At 41.3% G+C, this 16,633-nt stretch overlaps 2 protein-coding genes across 2 annotated transcripts in view; one reads left to right on the top strand and one right to left on the bottom strand.

The window, feature by feature from the left end:
• Positions 1–16,633, bottom strand: part of LOC126563470 (acireductone dioxygenase) — a 568,562-nt gene that overhangs the window by 260,233 nt on the left and 291,696 nt on the right. The gene's annotated exons all lie outside the window — the stretch shown is intronic.
• LOC126563345 (plasminogen-like) lies at positions 6,777–7,196 on the top strand. Its single transcript, XM_050219981.1, has one exon. The coding sequence runs from the start codon at positions 6,843–6,845 to the stop codon at positions 7,188–7,190; it is 348 nt and encodes a 115-aa protein (XP_050075938.1). The 5' UTR covers positions 6,777–6,842; the 3' UTR covers positions 7,191–7,196.

Raw genomic sequence — 16,633 nt, 5'->3', positions numbered from 1 at the left:
CACACGTCCTACTCGAAAATGGCGAGTGCCTTGGCATCCTCCGTCAGCATAGTCCAGGGCTCGTACCCGTAAAGGACTACCGGACGTATCAAGGTGCGGTAAATCGTGCATTTCGTGGTTTATTGCAGTGTTCTTAGCCGTAGGAGTTTGTGGAGTCCGTAGTAGGCACGTTTCCCCTGAACAATGAACCTTCGGATTTCGCTTTTTACGTTGTTGTTTGAGGTTACGATCGTACCAAGGTAGCAGAACTCCTCTACCACCTCGAGATCGTCGCCGGCAACTAATACTCTGCTTCCGAGTCAGGCTCTATTACGGTCAGAGCCTCCGGCAAGCAGGTATTTTATCTTCGTCGCATTGATCCTCAATCCAATTCTATTGGCCTCGCGTTTCAGTCTGGTGTACTTCTCGCACACCGCCGCAGTCGTCCGTCTGATGATGACGGTGTCCTTCGCGAAGCCAAGGAATTGGAGAGATCGGGTGAAAATCGTGCCCCGGATTTTGCTGCCCGCGCTTCGCATGAAACCTTCCAGAGCGCTGTTGAATAACAAACAGGAGAGTCCGTCCCCTTGCCTCAGACCCCGGCGAGATTCGAACGATTCCGACAGCACGCTCGAGACTTTCACCTTGCACTGCACCCCGTCCATAGTGGCCCTTAACAATCGTACGAGTTTGCCAGGGAATCATGAACAGGTGGTGCGTAGGGATCTGGTGCTCCCGGCATGTTTAGAGAATTTGCCGTAGAGTGAAGATTTCGGTCGGTTGTCGATTTGCTTCCGACGAAATCTGTAGCAAGGGGATTTACTCAAATAGTATCAAAACTGGTATCGTTTGAGCTCTCCCTTTCATGAAATGCTTAATGTTAACTGTATTTAAATGACTGTAAAATCACTAAAGTAAGCATATTTCATATAAAAAATTCGAAGAAATAGGTTCATTTTACTTTAATGTCTGTATTTTTCTTTTCTTTTTAGGTGAGTTAACAATACCTTTCGTGAGGTTCAACAGTGACAGGCTATGATCCTAGCTATCAGCCAGGTAATACATCACGAATCGTATCAAACTTTGTTCATTTTGGAGCCATGTTAATACACATCATATCGACAAGTTTCACAAAAGTTTTGGAAAACATGGGAAGGTTGTCTGCTTTCTGTAAGTACAATACTCATCGATATAAAATGATGAATTGACTTTGGAGAAAACTCATTCGCAATTGTTACGAAGTGCATCAAGATGAATTTGCCTTTAACACGAAAGCTGTTTCTTTGCTGCCCGCTGCTTATTTTGTCGGTTGAACTAGGAGGAGTGTTGTATTATAAAAGTAATTCTGCGAATCACAAAACTTTTTTTCTTTATCTTTATAGTATGATGTGTAAAGGATCAATAACACAGAATAACACACATCCTGATTCAATACTTTTTGTCCGTTGATGTGTGTGTGAGTGAGTTGTAGATATTTTATTTCCTAAATGTTTCCGAATGGACTACCACTGTTCAATGGTGCTGTGTAATGAAAGGAAATAACTTTCCCAACGGCCACCAGAGAAAAATTATGGTACATTTTATTACAGTGGCCATGTTCACTTTCTCACCATTCATTTTCTACCGTTGTTGCCCTCCATTGTTCGTCTCTCCTCTCTCTCGATCCTCACATAATCAAAATTCTGACCAAGTATATTTACAAAATTTGTATCCAGTAATCCTAATCAGAAGCACTGTTGTACTCGGTATATATGTATAGGTGTGTATGTTAGCATTTCGTTGGGTGTTATAAAAACATTCACGGCAGGCAGGGTGGCAACTGGTTTGAGTGGATCGCGCTTTGCCGGCTGGTGGATGGTTTCTGGATGAATTTAATTTCACATTTTTGGAGGTTGTTCGTTTCTGTGCGTATGAATGTATGTTTCCTTGCTGATTCAGCTTTGGATGGTGTGGAACTTTTCTACCTGTTATGGCGTTACGTGTGTTTGGTTTTGTGTGGAATTTTCACCCTAATGGAGACGCCTGGTACTTCATGCGGGCAGTGGTAATGTCGAGTGAGAGACAGAGTGTGTGAGTCGAATTAAATCGGTGAACAAATATTGTTAGCTATACTAGTGCAATGTGCATCGAAGAGTGAGATGTGCTGTACCAACGGTATGTTGTGTTTATATTTGCAGTCCCATTTGGTGGCTGTTTACCAAGCTGTGACACACGCACGCATGAGACGCACAGAAAGTTGTGCCTGAATCGGAGTAGTGACTTCACACTTTCTCGATGCTATCATGATCATTTTTCATGTTTTTCGCTTTCATATGCATTTGGCGGGAGGTGTATTCATTATTTTTTATGTCTATCGTCAAACGAGCTTTAAGATTTGATATGTCATGGTTAAGGATAGGGGTAAAATGTTGTTGAAAATTTTACTTCAAATAATATGTTTGTTCACACATCTCTTAGATTCGTTTTGTTGTAAAGGCAAGCAAACTAACCATCAGTGTTTGCTGCCTAGTCACCTATCGAACGATACATTCCGATTCGAACATTAAGGTTGTAGGAACTATTTTGCTAAAGTATACAGTCGACACATTTTTGCTCTCTAAAATCGAAACTCAACAGACCAGCGACGCTGAATCATTCTTTTCTTTGAGGCTCCCCGTTTGCTTGCTTTGTTCCGTCGTGTCTCGTTAGCAAAAGAAGGATGAAAACGCATTTTTCACGTTTCACTAAGAGGAAGGAAAGGGTTTTTACTACGTTGGATCATTCGAGCCACCGTATCGTTATCGTTTTACTATCATCGTTCCTTTGCTGTCGCTCCTGAACGGTCCACGGATTTGGTGGTAAACGAATGATGGATTGCGCTTTGCTTGCAGTACAATCTGTTTTTCTTCGAAGGTTATTGATTAGGGGGGCAAGACAGAGGATTTTAGATCATGGTTTGGAAGTGATTTGGATTTAAAGACGGCGACAGTTCTGGTTTAAATTTGTTTTTTGAATGAAACGATGTTTTTCAACCTTATTTACACATATTTTATCAGCAAAATAATATTGAAAACGAATTCTGAGACGTTCGATTATTCCAGGAATAAAAGCTGCAACCATTTAGCTTAAGCCTCTCGCACACCAGCGCCAAGCAGTGTGAAGCAGGAGGATAATCTTTTATATTTTCTCGCACCCTTTCAGAAGCCATAAATCTTGGAAACGTAGAAAGTATGCAGAAAGTTATCCGTAGTTCTAGGCAATCGCCATGGGACACGGTTTTGTATGGGAGTCTTCTCAGTATACACGCAAGGAAGATAAGTTAACAAGCACAATAAAAAGAAGGGAAACTGGATACCGTATTGTATCGCTGCTGAGACGTTGTAACGAAGGTCTGGTAACGAACGGACTCACCGGAATCCCACCACCCATGATCGTCTAGTAAATTTAATTTCCTGGAAAACGTTCGGCCAGCGTCAGCGTTAACTCGTTTTCTTTTGAGATTTGCTTGGATGTTCTTTGTGCATTTTTCTTTAGTTGTTAGCTGCTCGCAGCATAACTTCATGTCTGAAAGGAGGGGTCCGGCTCGGGGCCACTTACAAGGCTTTTGTGCGAGGAATTTTTGCTGGCAGCCGGGTAGCGGGTTTGTAAGTGATATGCAAAAATTGTCCAACGGCACGTGGCAGATACCGATGTAGCGAGATTAACTTTTGTGCTAATCATTTTCGGCGAATAAACGATCAATCTGTCGTGGAGTGGATTTGCTATTTGGCAAAAAGCTATTCCAAGTCACCGCGTGTAAGATGGTGTGTGTGATATGCAGAAAAGATGCAGACAGATTGTTGAAATGAGTTTCACAGGAACACATTAAATTCTATTGGTTTCGATTGAATAAAATGTTGGAGCAGATGTCATCTCTTTCGCGACATGAGAGTGAGCGCACGAACCCGTACCGTTGGCTGCCGGTTTGGTTCTGAGTACAGCCAGTGCACCAGTGACCTATTTTAACCCATCTGACTGCCGGGGACGGAAGCTGAGCGTAGTATCGTTTTCAGCAGCATAAGACGGTTTCTCTGCGTCGTTGCTCGATGCTGCGTTGGTGCTATCCGTATAGTTGTGTTAGTGTGCTGAGTACAATTGGTTTGTCTTGGTCCTACAGTAGTATGCAGGAGTTTGTTGTCTGCTGCAGTTTTATTCCTTCGTTTTACCTAGCTAACTGAACGGTTGCTTAAACTGTTAAGAGGTGCGCTACGCGACACATGGTAAAGCAGTTGCTAAAGAAGCACTGTGAAGGTGGATAGAACTCTGGAGATTGAATTTATTAGGTTAGGATTTTTCTAGTCGACTGAATTGGATTACTTTTGCTGTTGTTTGAATGCAGGACGATTGCTAAAGTTTTTGCTTCCTTTTCAACTTAGCCATACATTCTTTCTGCACGACCGATTTCATTGTGATCGGCGCATACTTTTACTCTGCCACAGTTGCAAGACACGAACAAGGTCTGGCTGGCTGGCACCTAGAACCGCAAATTATTCTTCACAGTTGGAAAATAAATAAACAGTGCGCCACAGCTTGTGCTAGTGTATGTGTGGTATGCCAGCCGAAGGTTGGATTGTGTGTGCGTGTTTGTGAGTGGCTGGGGTGAGCCTGAATGCAGCAGGCTAAGCATAAGGGAACCGTTGCCTTCCTTCACATGCTTGCAAGCATTATCTCTCTCTCTCGCTCGTATGGCTTTCGTGACCCTAGGAGAGCTAAAATCGATTTTTCCACCGCCAACACCACCACCACCACCACCGGTTGAGTGCGTCTGCTAGGGGAACTTTCGCCAGTAAGCGTGTAGTGGTGTACGAACTTCGTTCGACCCGAACAATAGCTCGCGGACTTGGTGGTGGACTTTAAATTCACGCAAACAAGCATGACGGGGGGAGAATCTGTCTTACGATGCAAATACGATTCGACTTTTTGTTGTCTATTCTCTTGCGTGTCTGTTTCGTTCTTTTTTGTTGGGATTTCAACGTATGTTCAAAAATGACGAGAAAAGAGATTGCTTTAAAGAAGTTAAGCAATTTTAAACGACGTATAGAAAAGAAGTGCAGTGCAAAAATGAAACGAACCATGTGCGATGAACGCATGTATATATGTATGTAGGTGTGCAGTTCGTGATGCATGTTGTTGTGGTTTTTCTGTCGTGAATCATGAGAGTTTAATAGAGAAAAAGAGACAGGAAGATAGAGAGAGCGAGAGAGAGAGAGAGAGAGAAAAAAGAGGGTTAAGAGTTGCGCTGGTCCTGATGCAATTAAGCTCGGTTTGTCTGAAACGTGGTAAAAATTAAGAGCAATTAGTTTAGAGAGCTTAATTTAAAGAATTATTCATTCAAGGGTTTTGGGCAGTAAATTAATTTAAAAAGCATCGAACTGTTTTTATTTTTCTAGAAAGCATTACTGTCCGAAGGTTTTTCTTTTATTTTATTCTATCAACTTGATATTTCGGTTTGATTCATGTACCAGGCGTCTCCATTTATTTTAAAATGTGAAGTTAAATGGTTAAGGAGTCGTTTTATAATGCAAAACCTTCGTTCGCAACCGTTTATAAGCCTGGATCGCTGATCTTTTTATTTTAATTTTATATTGTAATATTTTCTATATACATCAAGCGAAAGGGAGGATGGCAATAAGTGAACCAGCATACGTCTTTGAAGCTATTGCTTTGGTAATCGTTTAAGTCGGAGTTTTTAAACGGTCACAATAGGTTTATTATTATTAAAAGCGATAAAAACTATTGTGATATGATTAAACCAAGTACCATATCAATTGTGTAATGTGGCTTATCTTATGAGCGTGCCGATGTTACGATAATTTTTACTTATCAACTATTAAAAGAAAGTAATACTGCAAAGCCGTCCTTGTAGTTGAAAAAAAAAAAACCGCTGTAACTAGTTAATCCACTTTTCTTCACGAGACTTGTGACAAGAAAGCTGAATTCTTTCGTGTCAAGTTATGTTTTATTTTTATCTTGATCCAGGAAATAACAGAAATGTAAAGTGCCTTATCACTGTTATTTATTTCGTTATCTGGCAGTGTTTCGTGTCGTTCGATATCTGTGAGTGGTTTGCCAAAAAAAGCTTGCTATCTGCATACTTCTACCAGCGTCTAGGACAATTGTTTAGAGTCTGATTGCGTGCAATTGTATACAGCAATGAATAACAGATTTTGGAAGCGGTTTAATTTACCTTTGCAAATATTTGCACTCATCTCCCTTATCGCTATCAGATTTGTGAGAATATAAACTGTCTGAATCCGTCGAAGCGACCACCAGTAGCCTGCAACGTGGTGTAGAAGATAGTAAGGCACATCATGAAGACCTCAGCAGCAGCGTGCTTTGTGATCGGTGCGGTAGTTTTGTTTGCAAGTGTTGTGTCGGTTGAAATTGAGCAAGCACCATTGAAGGTGTCAAGTACAGAGGATCCAACACCAAGAGTCTCGAATGTATCTCGCTCGCGCGCCATACAAGACGCGAACCAGCTTGGTACGGATGGGTACCTAGCCTACCCGGGACAGATACCCTACCTCGCTCAGCTTTACACTAAGCAAAACCAAGGCGTAGGATATGCGATTTGTGGCGGTTCCATCATAACAGCGCGCTACATCTTAACAGCGGCAATCTGCGTATGTGAAGGGTCAGTTAATAGCGTGTACCAATACGGGTATGTGCTGTTGGGATCTGCGCCCGAAGGTGACTTAGAGCGAACGCAGCGCATCAATTTCACTCGCAGTGGAATCTTTGTTCACCCATCGTACGCAAGGACATATCTGAACGATATTGCAACCATCTATCTGAGCCAGCCAGTGGTGTTTAATAAATATGTGCAACCGATCCGTTTGCCAAGGATGTCCGATACGCGCACGTTCGAAACGATGGAAGCTACGAGCAGCAGCTATAGCGTCTACACCGGTCAGAGATACGCGCGCAACCAGGTGTTATCAAACGAAAATTGCAACCAAGTGCACTCGTACGTGTATGCACAGCAGCTTTGCACGGATCCCTATATAGGGGGCAATTTCTGCCAAGTTATCCACGGAGGCCCGCTAGCCGTCGTGGATGAGAATGGTCCGATGCTGATAGGCATTACCAATTGGGTTTACGTCTGCTCGATGAATAATCCGCTCGCACATATTCGAATAACTTACTTTAGCGAATGGATTCGAAGGAATTCAGATTATATGTTTGATTTTTAGGTAAGGCGAGCGGCAACTGATCTGGGGTGGAACTGTAGGAAAAGAAAAGAAATTGTTCTGTGTATCTAATGAAACGTAGATTGCCTGCTCGTGTTCAGCTCTCGCGTTACTCATTCATATAAAATGAGTACAGTCGTCTTAGGTTTCGCTACAAAATATAACTTAACATTCTTCTTATGCTCGTTACATGGTTACAGTCCATTCGGCTATTTTTGTTGTTTTTATTTATTTGATTTACCCGAAGCTAGATAGTAAATCTGCTGCGTAAGGAAGAAATGTCCGCAATACTGTGCAGTACAGCGTTCAGCGTGTGCTCTCTGTTAACTAAACGCTTATCAGTCACGCATGCATAATAAACTTGTTTTTTTTTTGTGTGTTGAGATAATCCTCGTCGTATGAAGTTACAATCTTTGGTCTATGTAAAATGTTATCAACAAAGTAGTGCTTAAGATCGCTGTGTAGTTCATATGTAGTTCAGATGAAAGATCTAAACAAAAATGATAAGAAACGCTCGATTTCGATGTTATCTGGTTGAGAAATTGAACCGAAAGATTTAAGTTTTAATCGGAACATTAGCCTATAAACAAAATAAGAATGAGACGCTGGTAATGGACGCTGGTTTAAATGCTCGAAGTATTTGTTATGAGCATTTCAATTAATAATACTTTATGAAACTAGCTTTATTGATACGAACCACTTCTCTTGAGCTAATGCTTGCTATATAAACCGAACGTAATTGTACTCCTGCACGTAGTAGCTTGATTTAAACGTACTGAAGTAATACATATACGCAATTCGCAATGATCGTGTGCAATGCGCTTATTGTGCTAGGTGCCTTCGCCATCGGTATCGTAGCATCGAGTAACGTTGAACGATCACCAGTGGCAGCTGTTGTGAATCGAACTGATGTCGATCCCCATTTGAATCAGCACTAACCTTTTCTGGATACTAACCAACTGAGAACTAGAGGCTATCTAGCCTTCCCGGGACAGTTTCCGTACCATGCCTGATTACGTATTATTTATTTTTGTGTGCTGGATCGCTAATTACCTCAAATTACGTCCTAACGGCGGCAAACTGTTTGTATAATTTGATAGCTCCAACCAGTGAGAGCAATACATTACCTTCACGTCTGACGGTGTACGCACGCATCTGTTCTTCAGCAACGAATACCAAACGTATGACATCGCAACAGTTCGTCTAGAATCTCCCGCCACCTTGACCCAGTACGTGCAGCCGATTCGCTTGCCGAGAGTGTCAGACGGACGTAGTTACGCGCAGATGGAAGGCACGATGCTTAGTGGACTGTGCGGAGAGCTAAGATATGTGCGCAACGAAATGATGTCGAATGCCGATTGTGCTCTGGAGACTGGAAGCATCAGTGAGCAGGACATTTGTACTAATGCTTTCATCGGAGGTTCGTGCTGTGATTTGGGAGTTGGATCTTCGTTAGTGATTGAGGATGAGAATTGGGGCGTGGTGCTGCATTTTTGTGGCTTTAACTTACAGTTTCGATTTGTGCGCATCTCGTAATTCCGTGAGTGTGTTCAATCGAATTTGGATTATGTGTTTGAATTTTAGTTGCGCAAGGGAATTATAAAAGATAAATGCATCTTTAAAAAAAGAAAAAAAGAAAATAAAAGCTTCAGATTTTGGAGCCTTTTCTAAAATCTATATAGATTATAGAATCGAACGGATATTTCGTTTTGGTTTTTCGTACATCGTAGTTGTTTAATTTTGACACACTATAGGTCAGTTTAAAACTACCCACGCCTAGGTAAACCCACGCCTAGGAAACAGGAAAAGGTTGGTCAGGATCTTATGAAGTTGTACTGCCAATAGTGTAGCAAACGAATGAAAAAGAAGGATTTGCGTTGAGAAATTGTTATTATAGTTATTACAGTTATTGTTTGTTGTTATTTCATCATCTTTATTAAAATATTTGCGAATGTATATAAAGCAAAGTCTAGACTGTTTCCATTCGATTTCACCTCAATCTCACTCACGCTATAAATGATGGAGATGATGGAGAAGGAGCCCATTTTTTTCAACACCGTTTAAAAGATTGTGGGTCTCGGTGCATCGGTATTATTGTCTAGATTTTGTCTGTATGTGTGCGCGTGATCAACGTGTACCGGATGGAACCTGCCGTTATTACAAGACTCGTGACAAGCTAGAAACAATTGCCTGCGGACAGCACATGAGAGCACTGCAGGAGAAGAGTGACGAAAGAAACCCGATAGCAGTGTTACGGTATGGTTCCAATCGTTCCGTTGACATTCCGTTGATTCCTAGGCATTATTGGCTCTCTTTTTCTCTGCTGTGGTTGTATGTGCTGTGTACCTGTCATGGTTAGAAATTTCCGCGCGATACAATCATCTTGCTGCTCGCGCCATGCTCGTACGCGGTGAACGTTCGATCGTGTTTAACCGTATTAGTGGATGAGATACAATTTTGGCGGTTCGTTCGTTGTTGTTTCGGTTGTTTCCTTTGAGTTTTGGTTAGTTGCAAACAATGCAGTGTTGTCGAATCAGTTGTAGATTCAAAATTTTGGCCAATGGTCTCTACAACTGTTCGAAAGAAATGGTCTCACAATAATTGCTTAATAACATTGAAAAGGAGCATAGCTTTCTGTAGTTGTTTGGGATCAATTTCATCACCAAATAGCTGTCATTTAAGGAGCACACGATTCAGTTAGTAGCAATGCTTACAGTCCTATTCTTAATCGTCTCTTTTCGATTTATTTGCGACAAAAATGTGAATATTGTTTTCAAACATGAAATGCAATATGTTCGAAATCTAACGTTTGATTTTTGATTCATTATTGAATTCTCTTCCTGGAAAAGCGTCACCTTAACCACATTTACAAACTGCTTCTCATATGATTCTGAGAAATTTTATCACCAGATTCTTCAGGAAGCTCCTTCGACGGTCACAATCCTGGAAGAGAACCACAGCAGTTGGCAAAAACTAGTATACATGTAATTGTTGCCTTATTTTTGTCCTGATTTCCTTCTTCTGGTAGCCGAAGGAAATTCCCAAACATGTATGAATTTAAATTTAATGCATTTTTTCTGTATTTGTCTTCTAACTTTAATGAATTACTCCTAACCTAAACGCCACCAGTGTACTACCGATATTCCGGTGAAGGTTTGTGTGGTAAAATTGCGTGAGAAGAATTTACCAGCAAAACCGATTTATTCTCCTGCTCAAAGGATTTTAGTATTTATTGTTGGTGTAGCTCTGAAGAGAAATCATGATTAAGTGGAGGAAAAGAAAACAAAATGGTGTACTCTCTGCACGAAGTGAGAGTGAACAATCAAATTTCGTGCCTAGCGAGAAAGAAAAGGAGAGCGTACGCAGATAATGCATTTCTTGCTCATTTTCCTCCTGTATTTGTGCGGAACATTTTTCAGAAAATGGAGAAAACTCCGCTCGGCAAGACAGCACTCTCTCTCGAGAGAGCGAACAGTGTTCTCAACCCCCGGGACCGTAACGCGGAACCCGGCCATGACCGGGATTCTGTTTCGGTGGTCGCCACAGTTCGGTTCTGAGCCTTCGCGAAACCCCACAGAGACACACATACACACGGTTGCCCGTCGCAAGAGAGCGTGTGCGTGCATGTGTGCCTGTCTGTGTGTATATGCGTGTGCGTGTGTATGTGTGTGTATTGTGCGTGTATGTGATAATTTGCGCCACCCGTAAGTGTCGCTATGTTGCTGGTTGCATCCTCGACGAACAAATGAAGATGCGCCGAAAAGTGTGTGGCTTATGCAGTGTGTTACTTAATTTCTTCATAGAAATTACGCAAAATAAACCCTCAAACTCGTGACTAGAATATGCCCTGTTGTGGGGTTGACTGTATGATGGAGGGGAGGATTGTCTTTCACCATGAAGTTTCGTTTTTTGGCCATGACCATTATCTCATCGATGGAAGCTGTGCGGATGCGGATGTGTGCGTGTGTTCGTGATTGCGCTGGCTGTGTGGTGCTTTGGTAGCGTTTTTCCGTGTTGAATCCAAGCGTGTTGTGTGACAGAAAATCGTCCTGTGGCAATGTGATTTAACGTCGGCAGGGTTACGACCGTTTTCCACCCGATGAAAATTTTTGTTTTTAGTTTATGGATTATTTGTTTTTTTTATTGCATTTTTTTTTGCTATTAAAGACTGTAGGGAAATAAATGGAAATGGTTTTAAACTTATTTTATAAAAACACTCACACACTGTGGTCCCGTGTTTTTCCTTTTCTGTTTGCCAAACGGCCATACTGTGCGGAATGAGAAGTGCAACCGAAAAGGAATAAATAAATAAAACTATTAACGTCCTGACCTCAATAAAGCTGTTGCGGATCACCCGCAGGGGGTTCGCGCTGGGGTGCAAATATTTATGAAAACTCGATTGAATAATGAAACAGCAGATTGCCTCTGACTTGACAAAACAGGCACTGCGAAGAGGCTGCGGAACTGTCGGGCAATCGATTTTCCTTTAATGAAAAAAATACGTTTCTTTTGTGATTATGAAGGAGCGAATGTCTGTGTGTGTGTGCATTCCAATGTATGTTTATGCTCAAAGGGAGAGAGAGGGATCACATCAGGATATTTCCCGTTTGGTAAAATTTAAATTATGATCGTCATACAGTGGTTCTCCACTGTGAAAAAAAAACGAAGCTCCACTTGACCATTATATGTGGATGGCTATGATGCTTGTGTGTGTGGTGGTTAGTGGGTGGCTAGAAAAATCGATGAATGGATGCTGCTGCTACTGCTGGGGCTGTCATACACTACACTGTGGAGTTTGTAGCCCTGGCATCCACCAGATATGACATGGCGAAAATCTTTCCCAAGTTTTCCCATTTTACCCAACAATAAGGCCCATTTTTGGTGGTGACAATGAATGTGTAGCTGCAAAATGGAGGGAAAAATCGATTGGAAAGGGCCAACATAAGAAAGTCGCGAATAAATTTGGCTTTGTTGTTTGCTTCTTGTGGCTTGTGGAATAAAACGATGATCATCATGTAGGAAAATAAAATAAGGAAGCATTGTTTGGAGCAATATATTTATATGTTTGTGCTGAAAGTAAAGATCAAAGCGAAGATACTCATGCGGGGTGACACACAACCACATGTCTCGTGGGCAGCAGCAGCACACAGCACAGCAGCTTTCGTTTCGTAACATTCACAAGCAACAACAAACAGTCGCAAAGGGGCCGCCAAAAAATCAAAGAAAAATCACTTATGCTTACGGGAAAAAGTTTTTTGCGTGGATGTGATGGTTGTGGGTTATCCTGTTCTTTCTATTTCACTCTTTTCTCTCGTTCCCTTTCATTTGCATACAAGGACACAGTAAAAAAAACCTTTCCGTGTACAGCTGTAGATGTTTTATCCTACGTAGCGCATTCATATTGAGCACGAAAGTATAGGGACAAGTAGTTTTTGAATATGCAAATTGCTCGATTGTTTGGAAGTGAAATATGCTGTGTGAGATCACAAAGAAAATGAGCATTCGGTCCACGATGCCCCTGCTACAAATGGCATTTTTTGGAGTACAATTTGCTTGTCGATAATGTTAATTTTCTTTGTCGTAATTTTTTTTGTATGCATCCATCGAAGATGATGGTGAAATCAGGTGAAGTTTTGTTGATATTTTTTTCAGCTCTCGATTGCTCTCTCTCTCTCTTTAGTAAGGTGTGCGTCGTGTGAATGTTGTGGCTGTGTGAGTTTTAAAGTCAAAAATAGTTTTCAAAGTGTTGGACCAAATGAAAACCCTTGTTGAGACGTCGGTACACAGTGCAAAAAAGACAGGAAGTAACAAAAAAATAAATAAGGAAGAAAAATTTTATACTAGCAACAAAAAAATCACAGCTAAAAGCGCGTTGAGTGATGAATGAATGATGCAGTTGCATCTGTTTGTTTTTATTTTCAATTAGAATCGTTTATAGGCGGCACAAAATGGAACGAAATAGCCTAGAGAATTCTTTATAAAATTAGCATTTGCATTATTTTTCACCAGTTGAAGGTGTTTGTAGCTCAACCTAGGCCTGCGAGTTTTTCCCTCGGTTTTGGCGTCCGTCAAGAGCGTGATTACGTAACCAGTGCCCCGAGTACGCGCTTCTGTTTTGACTGGGGTTGCGTTTTCGATCGTCGCCGTGCGTAAGGTTGCGCAGCGATGGCAACGCAGTGCGTGCGTGTGTCTGTGTGCTTGCGAGTGTGTATTTAAATCAATTTGAAAGGAACGTTGCAAGAGAGTGGAAATTTGGCACGAGTGTTGTTTTATTTACTTTCGATAGCTGTTGTTTTTCGTCGAAGGTGTTTTGCCTGTTTGTAGCTTGCTGATCATGTTGCTGTTTGTGATCATGATGAATGGAAGTGTTGTTTAATATTTGGAACATAAATAGTACTTATTTGTTTGTCCGAATTCCGAATCCGAATTGGAAATATATAAAAGGAAGAACGTAGTTGCAAGAAACAATATTTTCATACCAAATGGGATTTATTTTGTTAAGTGGCCATGTTTCTCTCACCCGCTATAGTGTGTTAAGGAATGCAAGAGATGTCCAAATAGTATATGAAAAAAGAAACAGCAAACAATTTCGTGTAGTGTGTGTTGTATGGTAATAATTATCCCAAAAGAAGCATCCTGTGTGACAAGTGATAAGTTCGAAAGTGTTTCCCTGTGTGTGTCCGTACCGTATGTGCGCATTTATGTTTATTTTCCTTCGCCATTCGGTTTAAGTGCAAAGTCCAATTGTGTAGGTTTGGTGGAGTTCGCATCAAGTGAAAGAAATGCCTCAAGTGCGATAAAACCTGTGTGGTGGAACTTTCAAACGGGTCTAGAATCAAGCGGGGTGTGTGTGTGTGTGTCGATCGAGTGTCCTAGGATATTCCAGGTCGCGGGAGCGCCGCACTGTGACGCCAGTCGACGCGTCGCGTCCATCAAACATTCTGGCCAGCGGGGCGCGGAAAACGTACGGGCCGGCAAAATTTTCCTCACACACTTCTTCCGCTGGACCGGAAAGCTACTGCTCGGAGCAAGCTGGCTGCTCTCGCTGATTATTTCGGAGGTACCTAGACGAATTGAGTGGTTTGTTTGTTGTGCGAAGAGACACTTTAACCGAGGGATGATTCAATCGTGGAAGATGAGCTAAAGAGAAAACTATCCGTAGATAACATTGGTTGTTATTGTGTCCCTGTATATTGGTTCTTTTTCTATTTTAGAAAAACAAACACTAGTAATTGGCAAACGAAACATCGTGAAGTTTTAAATTGAAGACAAATTTAGACTCTCGCTAACAAGTAATTTAGCAATTATTTTAAATGCATTTAATTTAAAGTCCTAATATTTTTTTAAAAGTATTGTTTGTTGTGTGATAATTAGGCAGTCAACAAAAGTAAAATCCATCCTAAAGTACATGTGCTATTGTGTCTCTCTCTCTATCTCTCTCGGTGGAGTGTATTTGAGTGTTTATTAATATTTTTTTCACACGCATTGGATGCTATTGGTTTGGAAATGCAGTACGCCTTAACTAATTACTTGTTAGTTGTGCTAATTGTAGAATTTCAAGATGGACACATAATAGATTAATCGGATTTACTTATATCGGTGAACTTCTATAGTGCTAAATAGTCTTGTGGAGTGTTTACCTATTCCAGTATTTGAGGCTTATCTCCTTTATTTAGTAAAGAACACTATGGTGTACTAGTACAGGCAGCACATTCTTGACCCCATCATAACACATTCTATTGGCTTATATCCGTTTCTTTCCGATTGTGAATAAAACAAATCAAAGTTGGAATATAAAACAAATGTTATTTTTAGCAGCAAGTTTTGTTCGACTCGTTTTAGCAGTCTAATGTTATTTAGTGTTATGTACTTTGTGCTTATAAATCCTTCCCTTTTAGCGATGCTCTCCAATGCCTCAGCTCTTATCAATAATTGATTTGCTCATTTTCACGTGGAAACGTTTTGCTCATTTTTTAATGCTTTCCTCTCCAATGGGTGTCGGGAAAAAGTCAACCAGACAAAGGCTTATCTCTTATTTTCTCTCGTACAATTCGTACGGTACTCTCACAACTCACTGGGTTTTTCAACTTTAAATGCATTTCAAAAGTAGGTCAAATTTCGTCATTTGTAGAAGAGAGATAGGAGATGAGCAAAAGCAGTTTAAAAAACCCCACTCCCAAACTTTCTGAAGCCACGGAAAAACCCTCAAACCTTTCGGATGATTTTTGTCAGTGCCTGGTTTTTTGTTGGCTAATCAAAGACGGAAAAAACAATACCTTGCAATTGTTATTGCGGCGAATTGTCCTAGGTTGTGCTTTCGTTTTGCCTTTCCCCCTTGTTGTCCTGTACGGATTTTTCCCAGCAACATCAGTTTGTGTTTTGAACGCTGCAGAGCTTAAAAGGCGAAAAAGGACGATAAAAAACGTGTCTTTTAGTTGAAGCGAATCTCATTTATTCTCTAGCGCGTTGAGGAAAAGATGAAAAAGGGGAAGAAAAAGAAACTTTTGCAGAGCACTGATGATGCTCTTGTTCTCGGGTCTTAAGTTGAAAAGTTTTGTGGAGGAAGTGTGTGAAAGAATGGCATGCAAAAAGTCGGAAAGAAAAGGATAATCTCAAGCCATAATATTGCTATTGAGCTTTTAAGCAAACGTATAAATCTGAGACATATTTCCCGGAAGGATTAAACCGTTTTTATCGTGTTTGATGTATGACTTCTCTTTTGGATAGTTAATATGATATATCACTCAGGAAAAGAAGGGTAAATGATAAGAGTTTACTCTACTATTTGCTGAAATATATTCATTTCCTGGTTTGGCTTCAGTATGAACCGTCTAGAGATTAAACAGAAACTTGTAGATGTTAAATACGTTGCACTAATGCTGACCTACACCTATCAGCCCAGTTGTCCCACCAACGATGTATAATAATCGATACAGTTTCCTTGAGTTTTCCAGTTAAACAGCACCAATCGTACTAAACCGCTTCGAACCACCTCTCGAGGTCGCCTTTGGCCGACGGGTAAAACGATTTTCTTGGGTGGCGCTGTTCTGGCTTCAGCGCTCAGAAGCCCCAAACGAGGCCAAACATACACGAGTGTTTGAATTGGACATATTTATGGCTCACCGCAGCAGTGTATGTGTGTGTGTATGTGTTTGGTTGGGAGACAGTTGGAGGAAAATTGTCTAGCATTCTCCTTCGGCTTAATCATAATCCCGGCTGTTCGTAGGACTTCCGGAAGAAGGCCGGATGGTTTGCGGACGGTCGAACAGCAGTTTCTGGCACACACACTCACACAGACTAGCTGGCTGCAGAAGTTTGCTCCTCTATCGTGTAGCGTTTGCGTTTCACTGGCTAATAAAATAGTTCACCGGGACAACCCGGGGTAAATCCTTGAAGCCGAAACTTTTGCGCTGACACATGTGCATGTGGTGAGCGCATGGTGTGGA

Source organism: Anopheles maculipalpis, chromosome 3RL (genome assembly GCF_943734695.1).
Source record: "Anopheles maculipalpis chromosome 3RL, idAnoMacuDA_375_x, whole genome shotgun sequence".
Lineage (NCBI taxonomy): Eukaryota > Metazoa > Arthropoda > Insecta > Diptera > Culicidae > Anopheles > Anopheles maculipalpis.
The sequence above is the reverse complement of the archived record's forward strand: the minus strand, read 5'-3'. Positions and strand labels throughout refer to the sequence as shown.